We start from the raw sequence: 23,452 nt of genomic DNA, 5'->3' as shown, positions 1-23,452 counted from the left end.
CCAGAGTTTGATCCTCGGCGGGTGTGTCGCCGAGTGGGGAAAAACAGTTAGAGATGTGAACGGGTTGGCGGGGCTTCTGTTTAGGGCTACGCTTCCTCCTCACAGTCACCCAGTCGGCCTGCTTTCCCGGCTGCTCGGGATCTGCCAAGGGGGAACTAACGGCGGCTAAGCTACCTTGGTCCGCACCGACTACAGGGGCCTGGCTGGCTGTAGAATTTTCCACGGTGCGGAGCCGAGTCTCCAATTCGCCCAGCCTGGCCTCCAAAGCTACGAATAAGCTACACTTATTACAAGTACCGTTACTGCTAAAGGAGGCCGAGGAATAACTAAACATTTCACACCCAGAGCAGAAAAGTGCGGGAGAGAAAGGAGAAGCCGCCATGCTAAATCGGCTAAGAGCTAGTAGCTACGCTAACCTAGCGGATTCCTAAAAACACGCAAAGTGAATAATGTGTAAATAATTTAGAGGTGATTCAGCAGAAGGAGTGCTTTAGTTAAGGCACGTAAAGATTACACTGGGAAACAAATCGTAATCTAGATAACTAGATCAATCTAACTGCGCAGATTAAACAGCTAACAGATACAGAAAAACACCGCTGTGCTCTGGAACAGGAAGTGATACAGTACCGCAGTGAGAGCCAACCACCAGTAGAGGCAAGTTGCATCTTCCAATATGCTCTTAATTGTGCCTCAACTTCTCTTCACAGGCTTAACAAAATGTTTGTGTTCCTCTTTCACCAGTTCTCACGACAACAGGCAAAGAGTGTAAATTTCCATTCCGTCAGGGTGGAAGGATTCATCATCACTGCATCATCAGCCGTTCCTCAAGACCTTGGTGAGCCCTTGTGTGGTTCTAGATTCACTGTTTTAGTTGCACAAGCAAACACCGGATTTGTTTGTAGGTGTGTTGAGAAAAAAAAAAAAAAAACACTTTGCGTAATCGCCGTCTGGGTCAGACTGCAGGTATTACACTGGTGGTTTTAGGATGACGCTACCTTAAATTAACAAAAGTACACTTTTCTTTTTAGTTATTATACGTCATTGTAATGGCAGTGATTTGCTGAACTGACGAGACATGCATTCTGGGTGTGTAGTCACAGCAACAACAGTGTCCTCTGGGGGCGTAATCGAGACTGAGATTATAAGGTAATTGGAGTAAATAAATGTCTCAGTGCTGACTTGTTGGAGCATCATAGTGATTTTACTGCTTTTAAAGACAGTATAAAATGTATTTTGTACCATTTTCACGATCACTAGTGTTTTGCTGATTGTCCACAGAATATTTCGGAATGTTACGAGTGGGTTTTTATGAAATTTGGTGGATGCTGTAAGTCTGGTCTTAAGGAGGATTAGATTTTGAAGCGTGTCCTGTAAAAACAGTTCCCAGATCTTTTTTTTTTTGTCTTCTTTTCAAATCCCAGATCTGTTATTGATCCCTAGAACCTGAACTGATGTGGGATCTCAAATCATTTTCCATATCAGTTCTGGTATCTGCACTGACCTGAACCGTTCTGGGCTTCGACCTGAACAGGTATCATTTATTTTAGCTGCCATGGCATGTTATTTCTTAAACCAGAACTGATCCTAGATCAAAGTATTTTACCCAGAACCTACATGAAATGTATCTCAGATCATCTTTAAACTGATCCAAGATCATATTATCTCTGAAACCTGTAGAGCTAATTCCAGATCAATTTATCCCTGAAAGCAGTAAACCCATGTCAAAACTGCACTCTTTAAAAAAAAAAAAAAAAAAAAAAAAAATGTTCTATTTACTTATCAATAACACGGTTTTGTCAACCAGTTGTCCAAAACTTGTGCAAATTGTAACAATTTCTTTCACCATTTAAAGAACCAGGTTTTGTGGAAGTAGATGTAGCCTAACTTAAGTAAATATTACTTAGAATTTGTTTTACAGTGTATTTCCCCCAGATAATCCAGGTAATAATAAAAATAATCCAGATAATAATAAATGTATTATACATGAAAACTATAAGAATGAATCACAATTTATTACAGCCAAAACCTGTAAAAATGTATCATTATCATAAATTTATACTTGAAACCACTAAGAACTGACTGTAGATTAATTTTATATATATATATATATATATATATATATATATATATATATATATATATATATATACACACACACACACACACACACACACACAACCCCTGGCAATAATTATGGAATCACCGTCCTCGGAGGATGTTCATTCAGTTGTTTAATTTGGTAGAAAAAAAGCAGATCACAGACATGACACAAAACTAAAGTCATTTCAAATGGCAACTTTCTGGCTTTAAGAAACACTATAAGAAATCAGGAAAAAAAAAAAAATTGTGGCAGTCAGTAACGGTTACTTTTTTAGACCAAGCAGAGGGAAAAAAATATGGACTCACTCAATTCTGAGGAATAAATTATGGAATCACCCTGTACATTTTCATCCCCAAAACTAACACCTGCATCAAATCACATCTGCTCGTTAGTCTGCATCTAAAAAGGAGTGATCACACCTTGGAGAGCTGTTGCACCAAGTGGACTGACATGAATCATGGCTCCAACACGAGAGATGTCAATTGAAACAAAGGAGAGGATTATCAAACTCTTAAAAGAGGGTAAATCATCACGCAATGTTGCAAAAGATGTTGGTTGTTCACAGTCAGCTGTGTCTAAACTCTGGACCAAATACAAACATGGGAAGGTTGTTAAAGGCAAACATACTGGTAGACAAAGGAAGACATCAAAGCATCAAGACAGAAAACTTAAAGCAGTATGTCTCAAAAATCAAAAATGCACAACAAAACAAATGAGGAACGAATGGGAGGAAACTGGAGTCAATGTGTGTGACCGAACTGTAAGAAACCGCCTAAAGGAAATGGGATTTACATACAGAAAAGCTAAACGAAAGCCATCATTAACACCTAAACAGAAAAAAATTTTTTTACAATGGGCTAAGGAAAAGCAATCGTAGACTGTGGATGACTGGATGAAAGTCATATTCAGTGATGAATCTCGAATCTGCATTGGCAAGTTGATGATGCTGGAACTTTTGTTTAGTGCCGTTCCAATGAGATGAGATTTATAAAGATGACTGCCTGAAGAGAACATGTAAATTTCCACAGTCATTGATGATATGGGGTTGCATGTCAGGTAAAGGCACTGGGGAGATGGCTGTCATTACATCATCAATAAATGCACAAGTTTACATTGATATTTTGGACACTTTTCTTATCCCATCAATTGAAAGGATGTTTGGGGATGATGAAATCATTTTTCAAGATGATAATGCATCTTGCCATAGAGCAAAAACTGTGAAAACATTCCTTGCAAAAAGACACATAGGGTCAATGTCATGGCCTGCAAATAGTCCGGATCTTAATCCAATTGACAATCTTTGGTGGAATTTGAAGAAAATGGTCCATGATAAGGCTCCAACCTGCAAAGCTGATCTGGCAACAGCAATCAGAGAAAGTTGGAGCCAGATTGATGAAGAGTACTGTTTGTCACTCATTAAGTCCATGCCTCAGAGACTGCAAGCTGTTACAAAAGCCAGAGGTTGTGCAACAAAATACTAGTGATGTGTTGGAGCGTTCTTTTGTTTTTCATGATTCCAGAATTTTTTCCTCAGAATTGAGTGAGTCCATATTTTTTTTTCCCTCTGCTTGGTCTAAAAAAGTAACCGTTACTGACTACCACAATTTTTTTCCTGATTTCTTATAGAGTTTCTTAAAGCCAGAAAGTTGCCATTTGAAATGACTTTAGTTTTGTGTCATGTCTGTGATCTGCTTTTTTTCTAGAAAATTAAACAACTGAATGAACATCCTCCGAGGCCGGTGATTCCATAATTTTTAGAACAATCAAACTTTTCATGAGGACGTTTGATCTATATTCAGGTTTGGATTTTGAATCTTCATTTTGTTCAGAGATTGCAAATGTTTGGACTTGCCAAGTTCCCTTCTACTTCCAGCTGTCATTTTGTAAAAGGGCAAACATCAAACAGTTCATCGAAAGACTGTAAAAACAACTGTCACAATAAAACCATCAGTGACTTTTATTACCTGTGAATGTGACGCAGCATCAGAATCTTGCTTTTATTAGGTTATATTTAAAAAATAATAAACAGACTTGCTGTAGGGCTTCCCAACCGTCATTCCTCAGAGCTGAGGCAGGAAGGGTGGGCGTCAGCAAGTTGGAGCAGCGCGAGCACAGTTATATACTGTGTAACGTAATGTTTCAAAATCATCGGCATTTATTGTCTGCTGTCTGTCTGTTTATTTACTGTCTGCCTGTTAGCAGGATTACGTTAAAACTACTGCACAGATTAGCCAAAAATTGTCACCACAGATAGACATTAGGTCATGGAAGACTCCACTGAATTTTGAAGGTGATCCGGATCTGGAGTCTGGATCAGGATTTTAATTCGTACAATTTGTATGGCGGCTGATACAAACAGATTCAACAAGCTCATCAGGAGAGCTGGCTCTGTCTTGGGGGTTAAGCTAGAGTATGTGGTGGAGGTGTCAGAGAGGATGATGTTGAGGAAACTGCTCTGCATCCTGGACAGCACATCCCACCCCCCCGCATGCCACACTGACGTCCTATCACAGCACCTTCAGCCATAGATGGAGACCACTGAGGTGCAGCACAAAACACCACAGGAGGTCTTTCCTGCCTGTGGTAATCAGATTGTATAAGTCCTCCTCCCTCTGCAGGATGAATACATGATGAACAGAGTTATGGAGAGTTTTCTGTTACTCAGAGTTACAAGAGTCGAACATCTTGTGCAAAGGTCTTTAAAAAAAAAATTGTTCATGTCACTGTTTCGGTACTCTGGCAAAATAATTTCCTTCGGGATAAAGTTAATCTTATTCACTTTGTTGTATTTTGAGGATTATGTCAAAACTACTCCACGGATTTTCACCACACATTGGTGTTAGAGCTTGGAAGACTCCATTACATTTTGGAGGTGATCTGGATCCAAATATCATTTTGTAGACTTTTAAGGATTATGTCAAAACTACTTTACGGATACGACATCACAATGTAAAACCAAGATCAGGAAGACACTGTTTAGCTTGTGAATTAAATATCAGATTGCAACATTTTGTAATCTGATATTTAATCATTGTATGCAATTGTTGCATTATGTGGTGGAATCCAGATCCAGGTTAAGTCCGGGTCATGATGTGAATCACATATCTTTTGAGCCCTCGTCAACTCTTGGCAGATGTCAGAAATCTTGGATTGCTCTTGTTACAAAATGTTCCTATGTGCTTTGGTAGTGTTCTTAGGATCTTTTTAATGTTCTGCACTAGGGATTGAGTACTGTCACCTCACTTTAACTTGAGTGAGTGATCTGTGAAGTTATTCGATTTTAGCGGTTCTGAGTTTTTCATTTTTCACACTCACAGTATATCTTCGGTTCTTTAATTTAGCATGTCTACAAACACATATTACTGGCCACCAGAGTGAGATAAATCCTTCAAATCAGACCATTTCAGTCTGATTTCATCTTGATACAATTTAGTGCGTGAGATAGGAGCCAAAATATCTCTGTCACATAATCTCCATTTAAAAATCATTTATCCATATGACATGATGGTGCCATCTTACACTGTGAAACTATTTTAAACCATTTGGGGCTTTTCACCAAAATGTAAAAAGTTAATATAAATGTCACAGAAGCCTAAAACAATTACCTATATGGCCTTCTGTGACATATGTCATTTTTACATCAGAGCTGTCATTACACTGATTACTTGAACTTCAACACTCAATATAGATGTGCAATATTCTGATGTGCAACACTCTTTAATGTTAATTATATCGTTTTTAACTTTTTATTTTTAACTTAAACCCCTGTCACACCTTGACAATTTAGGCAACCTATGCTGAGCATATTAAAAATGCTGGCATACGCTGGTGTACGTCTGATAAGTTATGGGTAAGTTTTGTATAAGATAGGAGCATGTCGGAGAATTCCGATATACGTCGTAGTATCGTGAGGTAGTTGTAAAATTTTAGGCATACACAAAATTTTCGACGTATGCCAGCGTATGTCTCATATGTCCTGCATACGCGGAACAAAAGTTGTAGCTTGTAAATGACTCAAACTGAAATATGGAGAGATAATGTGTAGCGTACCCCAAACCTATTTATAACTATTAGTAACGCGCTGTGACACTTACTGAACGTGACAGCTACAGTATAATGGTATATCGACAGCGATTGGTATAAAAAATAGGTTTGGCAGGAGGAACCAGTCAGTATTCTTCAAACTCCACGGTGAACAGACATGCAGGATCCAGCAAAGCAATGAGAACACCTACTAGCTGTCCTCCAACATCAGCATGATCTCATGGATTTGACACTGCACCAGCTGTGTGCCAACCGAGCCAGAAGAAGAGATGAATGAAGGAGAAGGACCAGGTTACACCCACTTCTACAACCACGGCCTCGGCCAGGAGAGTTCTTGCCAACAGAAGTTCGTTTTGGCATGACAGCGTTGGTGACCCTTCAGGCACCTTGACACGCAATTTGTTGTGACAACGCGTCCTGCTTTATCCCGCTTGGCGCCACGCTATATAAAATAATCATTTTGTATCTGATGACGCATTTGCTCTCAGAACTCAACAGATGCCAGTGCGGGGATCAAATTTGCGCAAGTGTTGATTTGTAGTGCGATTGTCGCTCATCAGTGATACGCTGCATCACCCTTTGCGTAAGTGGAACTATAGTTGGGCGTAAGTTGCGTACGCCAACAACACGATATGAAGTTGTTGGTGTAAATTCATTGAAATGTTATAAGTGAAGAATATGACATGCTTGCGTTCAAATGGTCATGAATACGCTATGTGTGTGTCCAGCAGTGTATACCAGCGTTTTTAATATGGTGCATACCTGCTAAATCATCAAGGTGTGATATCTCTAGTATCTCTAAAGCAGCGCTGAAATGAGAGTTTCATTGTACTTTTTGTCTGATTCTGATGTCACAGAAGTCCATTGAGTCCATGCCCATTGAGCCATGTCTTCATGGTCAGCAGGATGATTGTTTTATATTTCCGTTTTCTGCTTCATAGGTGCTCCGTTACACATAATTTTGACCGGGACCTGAAGTGGGGCTACTGTGTCCCAGAGGAAAGGCAACCAAATGGTGAGTTTACTGAATACATTAATGGCTCTTCATGTCATAACTGTCAGCTCTCTCATTCTGATGTTCCTTACGTTTTAGTTTTCATCCACATGTCACGAAGAATCATCGACCCGTGTCAGATGAACCCCTGTCAGAATGGTGGTTCCTGCATGCTGGTCCCACTCAGGGACTCGTTTGAGTGCGTCTGCCCAGAGAGCTTCACCGGGATGCTGTGTGAGCACAGTAGGTTACCATGGTGACCATTAACCTCATGTTGTCTATGTTTGCATGTGGTTGTTGGATGTTTGTAGGATTAATTCAAAATAAAAGCACCCCCCCCCCCCCCCCCACACACACACACAAAATTTAGCTGGGTCTAACCTGGAATAGAAATCTTTTGAAAAACTATACAAAAAAATTACAATAATAATAATCTGTTGATGCCGTTTTGATTTTTATTTATAGTATTTGAAGTGTAATGTTTCAAAATAAATTTTTTATCTTACTGTTGTTAACCTTGCGGCTGCTCCAGTTTTCTTTGGAGTCACCACAGTGGATACAACCAGATCCACATTGGTATTTGGCACAAGTTTTACACCGGATGCCCTTCCTGACTCAACTCCAGTTTTACAGCTGGAGAAACACACACAGCCGCCGGTGTTCCAAAGAGGTCTCCCACCAGGTCCTGCACTACTTCGCTTCTGAGATCTGACGGGATCAGGCTGACACAGAGCAGACCGGCTGCTTAATTTTTATTTTAATATTTCATATTTATATTTTGTAATATTTTAATTTTTTATACAGCTGGCCTACTTTATTCTTTGCATTTGTCTGAGAAATTTTGGATTTATTTATTTATTACATCCGCCAAAGATGTAGTAAAATCATCATATTTGTCTGTCTGTTAGCAGGATTACGTGAAAACTACTGCACATATTTTGATGACATTTTGACCACAGAAAGATATTAGGACATGGAAGACTGCGACTACTTCACGGATTCTCACCAAATTTGCACCACAGATAGAAGACTCCACTGAATTTTGGAGATGTCAGAAATCTCAGATTGCTCTTGTTTATGTATTGTTGTTTGCTTTATAAAAAATGCTTTTATTCATCCAAGATTGGTTAAAATAATAATAATAATCATAATGCACAGACAAAGGAGTTAGCAAGGGTATCCGCTATTCAATTGGGAAAGTCCATTTTTTGCCCCAATTAAAAGAAGCCACATAAATGTAAAAAGCCATGACCGTTGAGTTCACGTCATGTGTAGTTGCCACTCAAAAGCAAATTCTGTTACACAAGCAAATAACGTGTCGTAAATCTGAGTGCGTGTTGCTTTTCAAAGCTTCACAGCACCTTACTCTGCTCAGATTTTTCTTCTCGCATTTCACCTCGTCGCCTTCAGTGTGTGTGTTGTCTCGGCTTTTCAGAGAAGTGCTATGAAACCGTACACCTGCGCTATTATGACATCGGAGAGTCTTGGGGACGAATTCACCTGCGTAATGTGGAACAGTGCACATGTGTATCAGGGGAAATCAAGTGTGAGAGAGTCCGCTACACAAGTAAGACACGCTTTCTTCTGTTGTTCTGCTACGAGTCAGTTTTCATGTTGGAGTTGTCTCGACTGAGCTGATCAGAATGAAAAGAAGTGACATTATTTACACTGATCTTAGATCTTTTACTTATCACCAGCTAACATATGTCCTCTTAGCTATTTTCCAAAATCACCTCATAACAGTGAGGGTTTGAAGGACGGGCCCCACCCGTTCTTTGATCACAGCTCCATAGTTACTGGAATAACCTTGTCATGGAAGAAAACACAGATTATATGGCTCACTGTGTCTCAGGAATTGTGTTTTAGGACACACCCCATGTGTCCACTAGGTACTTTCACCTCAATAGGGAGACATTCTTAGGTATTTAACTGATTCCCTGTGATAAAATAATAAGATAAAAATTCTATTCAGGGACTCCCCCCCCCCCCCTGAACAATCAGGTTAGGTATGGTGTGTGTGTGTGTGTGTGTGTGTGTGTGTGATACAGGTGCTAAATGGGTACTTTTAAAAACAGTGCTGGTGCCTAAACCAGTACTTTTTAAAAACTACAATGCAAAGGTTGACTTCATTAAATAATGCTATTTTTATTGGTAAGGCAAAGCTAAAGATCAAATGGAATAATGTATTAACATCTTAAATATGTAGATAGAAATAAATACACAATATTAATACAACACAATATGTAAAACCTAACCTAATTATAATAATTTTACACAATACATTTTGTCAAAATCATTGTGTTGAAAAGTAAAAACCATATGTAACCCAGTGAGCTGACCAATTACAATTTAAGATTTGAGGTATATGTATAATTTTTTATCTAGTGTGGTCCAGAGAAACAGTCAAAAGTAGGGTTGCGTATCGGGAACTGTTCTTTTTGGGTATTGTTAAAAACTGATTCGATCCACCGGCATCAATAGTCTTTTTGTTTAACGATTCCCTTATCGGTCCTTCCGAGCTGCCATTGTTTTTGAGGGTGTTTGTCGGGAAAATGATCATTTCTCTACGTTGATTACAGACCCTGCAGCTCTGTAATCAACCGCTTCTGCAGCGCGGCACCACTTTGAAATGTGAACCAATGAAGCAGCGCTTCGATGCGCTGGCTTGTTGGTTCTTTGATTCACTGCTTTTCAGAAGCGGCAAGTCCACTTCTTAACCCCTCTCAAAGCCATTAAATGTCAATCGTGAGTCACTTTTGTGTGGATTAAGTCACTAACTGGAACTCTTGTCTTGTTGCAGTCAAGAAAAGAGAATCATCCTCCATTCCGTTGGCACAGCTCAAACGCTGCGTGGCTCTCTGCTAAGACAGAATCCGGTCGGAATTAACTTCAAAACAAATTGCCACTTTAAATAAAATGACACCTCTTTCCAAACGTAGTAATACAGACAAACTACAATCGAATAAAATGTTTTTTTTTTCCTCCCAAAATGAGACGTCCTACATTCTTTATGAATTACATCCTGGCATGGAGCACAGCCAGCTGCATGAGCTCAGCTCAGATATATGTAAAGACATTCATGCCAATAACGTCAAAGGAAATGCTTTTGACACAAAGTACAGATTTTTTTTATTTCTATTTATGTCCAGAGATGAAGGATCCACCATGTTGAGTTTATTATGTCCAGACTTTAAGGATCCAGTGAGCAATTTCTTATTTATTTACTTTAAGACTCAATAAAATGTTGTTGACATAGAAAACCTGTAAAGCCTACTTTTTGTACACAGAAAATTCACAAGAGGTATCGACAAGGAATCAGATCGATAACGATATCGATATAGATAAAATCTTATCAATACCCATCCCTGGTCAACACCCACTTAGAACATCTCAAAGATATTTGATCAAGATGTGGAGTTGATAGTAAGCCCTTTTATGCCTCTGTGGCAGTGTGATTTAAATTCACAGACATCAAACATGGAGAAGGGAGAACATGTTAACCTAACCACTGTTCCTGCAACTCGCCATCATGGAGGTCCCCCCCCCACCCCCTCCTTTCTCATTCTCAAAAGATAGTTTCATCCCATCCTGGCATCAAAGTTTTCATCATTAAGGTACTGACATGTGATGATTTGAGGGGGAGACGGGGCTGTTCTCCATTTGCCCTATGTAACATGCATAGTAAGCCTAGAGGGAGGCCAAGCTCTGCTCAGGTGCTTTGAAGCCCCCTGAGCCAAAACTTTTTTTATTTGATTATCTTTTTTGGAAACAGGGTCGTGCAACAAGTGGATCTGTGTTTTTCCCCTGTAATTTTCAGCTAAAACAGTTATTTTCTCTTCTTAGCATATGTGATAATGCTATCTGTAGTTAGCTTATGCATGTGAAAGTTGGCGGTGAGTCATGTTGATCAAATCTGCCATGTTGATGTAATGTCATGCCTAAATAAGTGGATTGCCCCAATCATGAAATTTGGTAATATCCAGAAAACCTATTCATTCCAGTTTAATCAGCAACCATGAGTGATGAATCCAAGTGTAATAGTTTAAAGTTTTTCCTGCTCTACCACCATGTTATCATGAAAGCCAATAATGATGTAATAAGTAGTGTATTGTAGGTTAGGTTATACTAGGATGTTGACAGGTTCTAGATGTGGTCATTTGTACCTTATATGGAGGACAGCTGGCTTGTGGGGAAAAATCTGTTTACAATTATGTTACTTTTTTTTTTTTTTTTAAGTATTGACATAGAAAAATTTCTTGGCTCTTTTGAAACTCTTTATTGGATGTATTTTGTTGTCAATCAGCTTTTCTAAAGCTGCTTAACCAGTGCAATATTCCATGTAAAGAAATTGCAGATAACTGAAGGTTATATTTGCACTGACAGTGTTCACATTAGATAAGTTTCCTTTATTTATTTTCCCCATTTTTTGGGGCCTGATGCTGTTGAGACACACTTCTGCTCTTTTGTCTGGAGTGTGAACATGTTAATTCTGGGTTTGGTGTTACATGTTTCCAGAAAATGTCCAGATTTGAATCTGCTGTCTGAGATGTTAGAGGATGTACAAAGACTGATTAATTCTGTCAGGTCTGCAGCAAGCTCACTTGCTTTTATTTTGAATTACAGGCTGTTATTGTGAAAGTGCATATTGGTCCAATTACCTTGCTGTTTTCACGACTTGAATCCTCATGAAAAAAATACACAAGTACTCCAAATGACGAAAGTCAGCTCTTTCTGGATTTCGGTTGACGCTCCGGATACACAAACACACAGAGGCCACGCCCCTTTTATTATATGGATGCGCGTTTGATGTTTAACCTTCACCTTGACCTCTAAAATTGCAAAAATGTGCATGTGTTGCCAGAACCTTGATTCAGCTTGAGCACCTATTTTGTGTTAAACGAAAGGGAGATTACAAAGTTATTGAACTCATAACCCACCTCTGATTTCATGCATGCAAATTAATGCGTTGCAAGTTAGTTTGTGCCTCGGGGTTTGTGGTTTTAAGAACTTCTTCAATGAAAGAAGCCGTGACAAATCGTATCCTTTTTGTTAGTACGTACGTCACAGGCAAGTCCTTGAGGAAATGAAAGTCATGGTGTTGTGATGTGTGCAGTGTGCCGTACAAACCCTTGTGAGAACGATGGAACATGTCGACTGATCATAGCCACCGGCAAAGAAGTGTGTAACTGCAGGCGTGGCTACACCGGACCATATTGTAGCTACGGTGAGTAAAAGCTCACTGATCTTGAAATACATTGAAGAAGAAAAAAAAAAAAAAAAAGTGCTTTTGTAAGTAGGTTTGGTTGTTGTTGTTTTAACTAATTATTGATCAGATTTTTATTCATTATCAGTCTGTCTTTCTGTTGACAGATGTGAATATAAAGTCAGGTCCACAAGTATTTGGACAACATACTTTTTTTCATCTTATTTTATTTTTGTCATTTTACCCGACGACACAACCGCAGTGGAGTTGAAATTAAACCATCATGATGTGCTTGTAGTCCAGTCAAGTTATTTAATTTAAGGCTCCAAACTCGGCACTAATTGCAAAAAAACACAACAAAAAAGTTTCATGTGGGATTCTTCTCTGATATACCCCAGGAATAACATATTAAAATAGAGAAGAAAAGAAGAATATTTGATGGAAGACATGCAGAGAGTGATACTTTGCTACACGTGAAACTGGTGGGAAAATCTGTGCCTGAATCTCTTTGAACACCTGACAATCTTTTCTTTAAATCACTGGCATCTAATTTTGTCAAGGATATCATTTTTTCCTCCATTGTACAGGGACAACAGTTTTATTCTCTCCAGCTTCAATAATTCCATCATGTTCAGCATCTGGGCCAGTTAAAGATGAGCAGCATAATGAGCTAATTATCCAAAAAGACACTCAATTTCAGTTTGTAGTATTTCTAACCACACTACAGGTGAATTTAGATAGCATTTCAGTCCTCCTTTTGATGACAGATAAAGATTTCCAGTTGTTTGGCTGGTTCCTTTGATGTTAATACCTAATTAACATAAATTAGCATATCTTTGGCCCTTCCACCCCTTACATTGTTCTCTATTTTTAGTATGTAATTCCTGGGGTATATCAGAGGAGAATCCACATAAAACTTTTTTTTTTTTTTTTTTTGCAATTAGTGGTGTGTCAAGTCTCTTAAGTAATTGGGCCAACTGTATATATATATATATATATATATATATATATATATATATATATATTATATATATATTTAATATAAATTATCACTTTGCAGGCAGTTTTCTTTAGACAAGTGAGTGGATGGATACATGTACATTTCCAAGTCATCAAATATGTCTTGGATTTCATTTACATCATCATTAAGACATACAAGTAATAAAATATTGTATGGTAAATCTGCTTTGGAGTGACTGTGCAAGAAAGACATTGATGAGAGAAGCCACCAAGACATTCATAGCAACTCTGAAGGAGTTAAAGGCAATGTAGCAATATAGAAAATATGCAACTTTTGTCTGGTTGAGTCACCAGTTACACAGCTCTATCAGAGGAGTGAAATAGAGGATTTCTTAAAAAAAAAAAAAACCTTGGCCCTAGATTTGATCTGTTTTCTTGTATGAAATCATTGTCGATAACTCCTCAAATTATTAATTTTTTTTTTTTTTTGGACACATTTTATTTTATTCTGAAAGTGCAGAGCAGGTTAAAATCAGGTTGTAGAACAAGAATGTGAAACCTTTATGCTTCATGCCGGCAAATCTGAGAGTCACGATCTCTGTGTTCAAAGAAAGTTGTTTGTTCTGACTGATCACTGTTACATTATGTGTTTGTGTTGTGTTTTTTTTTTCCCCCGCGGGGGGTCACGTGGTGCAGAACGGAGACAGAGTGCTATAACGGCAGAGGTACAGGTTACCGAGGGTGGTGGGCACCACGGTGTCGGGTGCCCGGTGTCTGCCGTGGAACTCAGACCTGCTGTATGATGGAGATCCATGTGGGCACAGTGGTCGCCTCTGCCCTCAGGGGTCTCGGGGAACATGCCTACTGCAGGTGTGTTCAAGTCCATTTTAAATGAAACTGCTCAGGGTCGATCTCATGATGCTTTTCCATAAATGTACTTTAAAGCTGCAATAATGCAACTTTTTACCCTGGCAGTAGAGCTGTTTGCTCCATCTGCCCCTTATCTGCTCACTCACGTGGGTGACTCTGAACCAGCATCATTAAAGCTGGCAGGAGAGCTAAAAAAAAAAAAAAAAAAACCCCACTGTGAAGGCAGCACATCTGCAGCAGCCAAAACATTTTTTTTTCTGCTGCACATTGGCTTCTCTTTCCTTGACTACTGCTATCCACCTTTTGCCTTTTTTGTCTGTGTTACTATGACGACCCTCTGATGTGGTGGCACTCGTGCCATGGCCACAGCAAATGTCCCTAAATGGCAAAATATCAGTGAAAGGCAGGTTTGGGAAGAAAAAAAGTTGCATATTGAACCCTTCACATTGTGCCAGTGAAGGCGAGTTTATTGCCGTTTGCTTGGGATGACATGGCTCAGCCAGAGATGGAAAATGCTGTCCTCTGTGTTTCTGTGTGCACAGAAACCCAGATGCTGACAAGATGCCATGGTGTTACACAGTAAATCACGGCGCCATCTCCTGGGAATACTGCGACGTTCCCTCCTGTGTGATGCCTGTGTGTGAGTAAGGCAGGGGTGCTGTAGGTGGGAAATTGAGCTCAGAGTAGGAATCAGATATCATATACAGGGTGTAACGTCTAAAGCTAAATAGCTAATTGATTTAGTTGCACCCTTGAAATGTCGTGTTTATGTCCCATTAGCGAGTTGGTCTAAAGACAATTACAATTAATCCTTTCATTTACAAAAGTAGATCATTCCTAGTGATCAAATAACAAGCAAGAAAGCTTGGTGGATTTTTATTGTAATCCTCATACTTCACAAAATTACACCCCGGGCACCTCATTTTCTGATAATAATCAATCTGTAATCGATCAGGCGTTCCCGCACGCAGAAAATGTTATAGATTGTAATAAAAGAGTGAGAAAAAAAAAATCACATTATTAACTAGTCATCATTATTTCAAATGAACATATCTGTTCCAGAACATTAACTCTCGTCCTGCCTCTGTGTGCCAGGCTGTATTACATGTTGAAAATCATGTGGAGTAAAAAAAAAAAGAAAAGCCAATGCTCCTCTAAGACATAAGACCCATATAAAAGTCTTAATAAACAGACGGCAGAGACTGTAATGCATCGCGGTCTGCTATATATCGACGACCGGCAGGACTAGAGTCAAAATAATGTTTACGGTTTCATTTTTGTTACTTGAGCCAGTTCAGAGCCTTGGCATATAATACCCGTATACGTATAAATATGTAAAATGGGTGAACACTTTTAGAACCTCTGTAGTTTTTGCAAGTCGTCATATCCTCCAAATTTTATATGGATAGAAAAAAATTTAAAGTGTGTTTCATCAACTTTTTACAATTTCTTTATTTTTTAACTGATCAACTGATCATTAACAATTGTCTTTGCGTCATCATGTCCACAACTATACAAATAAATCAGTTTTTTTAATTTGATAACATTCGATTTGTATTGGAATACTGTTGGACATGTCAAGTTAGATTTCATTGTTGTGGTTGAATTTATGCACTGCCAAGACCTTGCTGTACTCCATACGCTAAAGGTCAGCAATTAAAAAATAAATAAATAAATAAATAAAAAGCAGGAGGAGAAGAATCAAAAAAGGTAAAAAGATGATATGAATCTTTGGCTATACTGTAGAAAACATGAAGTTCAATGTGGAAGCAGTCCAGGAGTTCGTAAAGCACTTCAGCACTCAGTAATTGAGGTTATGGTGCCGATTGCATTAAGTACAGTATTGTGTGTAACCTGAAAGGTGTAAGGCAGTGTCCAGCTCCACCATCTCATTTTATAGTTATCTTATTTGTTGCACAGTCCTGGATGTGGACAGTAATAGGAATGCTGAAGGTTCCTTGGGCCATCAAGAAACCTATGCAATAGTTTCTATCTAAACTGGTGAAAAATAACCTCACTTTAACAGCGGGCTTCGCTGTTGAAAACCTTTAACTACAATGGAGGGAAACATGACTGGCAGTAGCTCCTGCAAACACAGGACTAAACATCAAGACTAAACATCAAAGACAGAACCAAGGTTGTGCTCATCAGTGGATCATAAAACCAGCAGGAACATTTTACCTCTGGGGAGCAATGTTGGAATGAACTGTGGTATTTACAAGGACATCAAAACAAGAATCAGAAAAGCCAGAGCAGCCTTTCTTTCTCTAAAATCAATCAGGAATGCCAAAAGACATGAACCTAAAGGCCAGACATTATCTCCTTAACAGTAACGCCAACTCTGTACTCCTCGGTGGATCAAAAACCAACCAACCAAGCTGCCAAGAGCCTCCAAACCTTTATCAAATACTGGAGAACAATCCAGAAAATTTTTTGCCCAACATAATTCGGAATGAAGACCTGTGGGAAAGGACACAACAGAAATTAGGGAATCAAATTAGCCAAAGAAATGGACCTCAGTCAGCCACATACTAAACAAAAAAGAGAAATGTGGAGACGTATAACAAAATAGGAAGCCAAAGAGGCAGGATAAACCTAAGCTAACTGAACAAACGGGCAAAAACCAAGTGAGATGAAGGAACCTTATAAATCATAAAGGAAGGAAAAGGTTTGTCAAGTAATTCAAAGAAGTAACGCAAGGTGGACCAGCATGAAGGTGACTTGACAACCTCAAGGACTGAAGAGTTGTGGTTGTAATAGAATTTCCAACAACCAGTATCAATGGTATGCCCTTGTAGCCTTATATTCTGAGAAACTCCTTATTGATTGATTTTATTACTGTAATTTGTACAATATTGTACAAATCTACAACTCAAGAAAAAGCAGTTTCTCTTTTCTTATATCCCTTTTTCTCTTTTCAAGGCCTGCATATCGAGGTAGCTATAATTTGTACAGACCCCATCTGCTATTTATGAAGGCCTCCTGCAGCATTCTTTGACATCTTAATAATGCTACGCTTGATGAAATTACACACTCCTACAAAACCTGTCATCTGAGAAGAAAGTCATTAGATATAAATCATTTGTGGGGAAAATTCTGTTGCTAAGAAATGTTGAAGCAAGTTAACTGGATTTGTTTAATGCCCTTTTTTTTTTTAAACAATGATGAATCAAGGCGTGGCTCATCCTGACTCAACATGTCAGGTGGGTTTGGCTGTCTATCAAGATGCCAGTGGAATGCACACAATCCACAGACTAGTCTCATCACTGTAGCATGCTCAGTGTATAATTTTTAGATTGATTGAACAATGGCTTTCTGCTGCCTGGCCCATGACTCTGTTTCATGTAAATATGATAATTATCAAGAATTCCATCAAGAGTTCATTTGTATTTGATTAGTTAGAGTTCAGTCATGCGAGCATTTTGTTGGCAAATATCTCAGCCAACTTCCATTTTATGATGCTCAAGGATATTCCATATTAAGTTAACCTTTAATGTTAACTTTTTTACATAGAAATTTGTTGATGTCCAGTAACAGTCAGGCCCATAGTTAGAAATTATGGTCATTTGAGTACATAACGCCTCCATTTTAGACCCCATAAGTAACTGAACACAGTAACAGTCACTGACCAACTACTTGTGAACCGTCACCCTTTGACGCAATGCAATTAGGCTAAACAGTCCCCAGTATGAAGGTGCCGCTCACATTAACTCACCAAGTCATAAAAACGCGCTAAAACAGACCAGTGCAATTCCTATTAAGTAAAAAAAGTGTAAATAGTATCAATACATTACTTTCAAGTAAATAATTTTAGTATCTTAACAGCAACCACACCAGGTATTAAGCTAGCTAGCCCAGCTGTTACACTGCCAGGTGCCTTAGCTAGTTAGCATGTGGTTGCTAATAAGCTTCTTAAAGTGGTTTGGAGTAAATACAGCATTCTCCTGAGGTATTCGTCAGACAGTGTTGGGGAACAACCCAGTAGCAACCAAATATTAAGGCTTAATTGGCACCATCAGAAAATCAGTGCTAAGCTTCAAGTTCTGCGAATTCGAATAGATTAATTCATAACATAACATAACAAGGCTACTGGTTAAAAGAGAAAAGTTCCCATTATTTACCAAGAAAAACAAAAAACATGGGAGAAAAACCATACAACAAAGGTTTCAATTTGTGGAGAATAATTTTCTAATTATTTTCATTCTAAGATACTGAAACCACTGAACTCAAAGATGCTTTTTAAGTTTTTTTTTTTTTTTTAACCTTTATAATATCACTCCATAGAAAAGCTGTTTTCTCATTTTTTTTTTCCAGGGAAGGTTCAACCTGCTGCCAAATCCAAAATATTAAGAAGAGGTATACACTATTGTTGTAGAGATTTAGTTTATATTTTAGTATCATTATTGCAAATACATCTTCCTGTATGGAGACTGTAGATGGTGTAGAATCAGTTATTCCCATACTTTAACAACATTTTAAGTAATAGTGTTTTTGTTTTCTCATGCAGCTTCTTCTCGGAGGACAAACTCATCTAATGTCTCTGGGGGTATCAAAAAGCCAAACTCGAACAAACCAACCGAAAAGCCTGTCTGCGGGAAGAAGCACAAGAAGTCAATGGCTAGGGGCAGGATAATGGGTGGAAACACTCCTCTGCCGGGCACTCATCCCTGGGTGGCAGCTATTTACGTCAGAAAAAATGATTTTTGCGGTGGCACCTTGGTGTCCTCCTGTTGGATTGTTTCTGCGGCACACTGCTTCTCCGGCAGGTAACCATCAATGGAGATAATATGACACAATGCTGAAAAGAAATCATGTGTCCCTGGGGACATTTTTAGCATTGCTATAAAAAATATAACACAATGCTAAAATACCCTTGGCGTTATGAGCATGTAATAAATGAAAGTGTGTAGAAAAAATGTGACCCTTTGACTCCTTTGAATAGGTTAAGGTTAGCCATCATTGAACTTGTCCAAGGTCTGTGTCCCAAGAATGTTCCCTGTGAATTTGAAGACCCTGGCAGTAATAGGACTGGACTCATGCTGAGCACAGACAGACGGACGCAAAGTCTTCGCAATACCCGATGGCCATATTATGGTGTCGGGTGAAAATGAAATGTAATTAATGTGACCATTTTAAGTACTTTCCTTGATAAAATGTAATAATCAAAGTTGAGAAGTGAGCAGTATTACCTCCGCTTCATATATTGTTATGAAATTTTATTGTAGATATCCTAATAGGCAAGAACGGATTAAATTTTCAAGGTCATAGGACAAGGGTCAAAGTCAGGAAAAATCTTGGAAAAATCCCTATCCTTTAACAGTGAGGGAATATTCAAAAATTCTGTCAAAAAGATAAAATTACTTTCATATTTGAGAGGGTTATGTAGGGTGATATCCTTTATTGACTGGCAAAGTTTGATCTGAACCTGATCCAGATTACAGAGTTTGTGGCCATTTAAATTTAACATTGAAAACCCCATTTAATGTACATTTTACATTATATCGTAATCAACCATGCCTCAAGCACTCTCATATTTGAAAGTGATGTGCAGACTGGCACTCACTATTGCCTGATAAAATTTGATCCAAATCTGATCTGGATTGTGGACTTTGTGAATATTTGAATTTAATATTTAAAAGCCCATTTGGTGTACATTTTGCATTATATCTCAATCAAAAGTGCCTCAATCACTTATTTGTGAGAATGAGGTGTAAACTGGCACTCTCAATGAACAGACTAAGTTTGATCCGGATCTGATCCACATTGGATATTTAGAGGACTTTTGATTTTAACATTGAAAACCCCTTTTGATCTATATTTTGTATTATATTTTAGCTTATGAAAAGCCACTTCCAACAGGACTTTGACCTTGAAATTTTTTCCATGGTAAAATTTTGTGGAATTGGAAACTAGTGTCTAGGAGGTTTGTGCTCTATGAGTGCAGTGCTCTTGTTCTCTTTGAACTTGACTATTCCAGTTGAAGATGTTTCAGTTTTAATAAGCACAGTTATTCTTGTAGATGTTTTACATCTACATCTATGGTAAGACTTTCTGTTTACATCAGGGGGATTATGTTGTGACGATTTCCGTCTGACTGTCAGTCCAACCCAAAAAGCGTTCTGAATTCATCAACTCTCACACTTTTAGGAAGAATTTTGTGAAACTTGGTACAATTCCTTGTTATAGGTTGGTAATATGCATATTATCACATCATTCGAGTTGGGCCCATTTTACCTGAGTTATGCCACTTGATTAACAAATCTAGACTCTGTCAGTTTCATGAGTGGGTGCCTGCATTCTGAAATCAACTCTGCTCACAGTTGTAGGACGAATATTGTGAAACTTGGTACAAGTCTTTGCTATAGTTGGTAATACGCACATTATCATATTGTTCGAGTTGAGCGCATTTTCCTAGAGTTATGGACCTTAATTAACAAAACTCAACTCCTGTTTCATGCTTGGATGCCTACATTCTGAAATCAAGTCCTCTCACTCTTTTAGATAGAATTTCATGTAACATGGTACAATTACTTGTTATGGGTTGATAATACGGATATTGTGATATTGTACAAGATTGACACATTTTGGCAGAGTTATGTCCCTTGATTAACAAACCTAGATACTTGCCAGTTTCATGCGCTGGTGGCTGCATATTGAAATCAACTTCTCACATATGTAGGATGAATTTCATGAAAATTGGTACAAGTCCTTGAAATGTTATCAGAATCTAGAAATCACTTGTACCAAAGCAGCATTTGCCAGCGGGGATACTGTCCAGTTTGATGGTGTGTTGGCAGGATTACTGAAAAAGAAATTCACAGATTTTCTGAAAAATTTACAAAACCGCTACATAGGACTTCTTCATTTACTGATACAGACAGATGTGTCTCTCCACAGTCCCCTGAAGTCTCAGATCCGCGTGGTTCTCGGACAGCACAAGTTCAACGTCACCGATTCCAACACCAGAACATTCGGAGTAGAGGACTACATTTTTCCAAAGCAGTTCTCCGTGTTTAATCCAACACAGCATGATATTGGTAATCACTGAATGCACACACGTACAGAGGCAGGAATACCAGTGACTCACATAAGCTATTAGACCTCGTGGACAAACTGAAGACTGGAATCACTGAACAGCTGTGTCCTGCATACCAAGCATATAGCTGTGTGTGAGGATTTCACAGTTTGACTAAACTGTATGTTTTATTTCCTGCTTCTAGTTTTAGTCAAGCTGAAAAAAGAGGATGGGAAATGTGCAAGGAGAAGTCAGTTCATAAGGCCCATCTGCCTCCCAGAAAAAGGCATGACGTTCCCTGATGGCTACTGCTGCACTATTAGCGGCTGGGGATACCTTCATGAGAGTGAGTGATGAGAACATTATCCCAGTGCCGCATCATTATGACGACAGCTGCTTACGGTCATATATCAGTTCCTGACTACTTGTTTTGTTTTCCTCAACATCTCTCGATTACTGAATTTTTCAGAGTCAAAGGAGTACTCAACCTTGCAGGAGGCAGGAGTGAGGCTGATTCCCCACAGCACTTGCACAAAGCCAGAAGTGTACGGCAACCATGTCACTGAAGGCATGATTTGTGCAGGGCGTCGCTGTGTTGATGCATGCCAGGTGGGTTTGCAGTGAGACAAATTATTACGTCCACCTGCATTAACATATGTAGGAGTATTGTGTTCGGTCCCGCTTGTCCTTCCGCGTGTGAAGCAAAATACTGCAAATCAGTTTTGATCTGATTTGGAGCAAACTTGGTTAAACAACAGAGTCAGGCAAGGACAAAGTGATTTGAGAAAAATCACTTAACTCATCTTAGCATCAAAAAACTTCTCAGATGAACAGGCAGCCCATGAAGAGAAGCCTTCACTTGGTAATGTGATCAATCTTTAAAAGATCTTTAAAGCTACAGTGTGTAAAATACGTGATCTGTTGGGAAGTTGCAGATTACATTATGTCATTGGCGGTCACAATGTTTGATTCCATTCTCATTTACGCCTCTTTGTTTATGGGATTCCTTCTCGCTTGCCTTCTGAACGCTCTCTTCCATTCTGTCAAATAAACATCCTAAATCTTACACATTGTAGCTTTAAGTTGATATCCATTTGGGATAAACCACTCTAGTAATTGAAGCTGACAAACTGGGTGCAGAAATATTGATGAAAATGGTTTCTCTTTTAAACTCTGTGGGATATCAGTTTTTTTGTGAAAATGTATACGGATGATAAAGTGCTGGGGGAAAAAAGGGTAATTTAATTCCTTATCTATGGGAGTCAATATCAGGAAACTAACTGTACATAATCATGGCAGCAGGGATTCAGTGATGGCCTGAAGCAACACTGATGTCATCACGTCTCCGATTGAAGCAGCTGCCTGACACATTTCAGCTCTGTGCTCTTAGGTTAAATGTCACAGTTAACAGTTAGCAGTGTCAGGATGTAAATCGTGTCTTTGGAGTGCAAAGTGTGTGACTCAGATGTTAATGGACCTTTGATTTGTGCGTGTTTGTACCGCTTCATGTCCGCTTCTGTGCAGGGTGACTCTGGGGGCCCGCTGGCTTGTGCAAACAATGATGTCAGCTTCCTGTACGGGATCGTCAGCTGGGGAGAAGGCTGCGGCCGCTCTGGAAAACCTGGTGTTTACACTAAAGTGGTGAACTACCTCGACTGGATCAATTCAGTTATCAAACGCAAACCTTCTTGAATGGACAATAACCTGGACATTAACTTGAATACCTTGAATAATTTGGACCTTTTTTTATTATTATGGAAGTTAATATTTTTTTATACTGTGAAAGAGTTTTATACTGAATAAACCTTTACTGTCTTGATGATACTTTTAAGTGTGTTTGAGACTTTTCAGTGAAAATTAAAGGAGATCTGCATATATTTTTTTTTTAACATGAACTATTTTTTTTTTTAGATGTAATTGAGTTAATCTCTTCTCCCAGGAGAAATGCAAACTCAGTCATGGGTTAATTGGCTCGATCATGTAAAACTGATTATACTTGATGCTTACCTTACCGTCCAGTCCGTTTGGTGGAGCGGTCCTCCTTTTAGACCACAAAAAAGGGAAAGTGGTTATGAAATCTTGAAAAGTGGTCATGAGTTTAATCAAGGTCTATCACGCACTGGGAGAGCCTCCCTAATATGACATCTTTAAATTTCTGGAAGCCACCTGAAACTAGGTCAGACTAAATCTTCTTGCCATTTTTTTATTCTGCTGAAAACGGTGTAAAGCTTTTACAGCAAAAAATGTAGATAAGTGGGTGAGTGA

At 38.7% G+C, this 23,452-nt stretch overlaps 1 protein-coding gene across 1 annotated transcript in view; it reads left to right on the top strand.

The window, feature by feature from the left end:
* Nucleotides 1-23,042, top strand: part of LOC117505296 (hepatocyte growth factor activator-like) — a 30,746-nt gene extending 7,704 nt beyond the window's left edge. The window contains 14 exon segments of the mRNA XM_034164928.1: nt 742-835; nt 7,087-7,160; nt 7,239-7,382; nt 8,575-8,706; nt 12,253-12,367; nt 13,999-14,042; nt 14,045-14,106; nt 14,108-14,172; nt 14,715-14,812; nt 18,680-18,938; nt 21,070-21,209; nt 21,393-21,533; nt 21,657-21,796; nt 22,712-23,042. Coding sequence (XP_034020819.1) covers nt 742-835; nt 7,087-7,160; nt 7,239-7,382; nt 8,575-8,706; nt 12,253-12,367; nt 13,999-14,042; nt 14,045-14,106; nt 14,108-14,172; nt 14,715-14,812; nt 18,680-18,938; nt 21,070-21,209; nt 21,393-21,533; nt 21,657-21,796; nt 22,712-22,879 — 1,676 coding nt within the window. The 3' untranslated portion in view covers nt 22,880-23,042.
* Nucleotides 23,043-23,452: the final 410 nt, after the last annotated feature.

This window comes from Thalassophryne amazonica, chromosome 23 (assembly GCF_902500255.1).
Source record: "Thalassophryne amazonica chromosome 23, fThaAma1.1, whole genome shotgun sequence".
NCBI classification, from domain to species: domain Eukaryota; kingdom Metazoa; phylum Chordata; class Actinopteri; order Batrachoidiformes; family Batrachoididae; genus Thalassophryne; species Thalassophryne amazonica.
The sequence above is the reverse complement of the archived record's forward strand: the minus strand, read 5'-3'. Positions and strand labels throughout refer to the sequence as shown.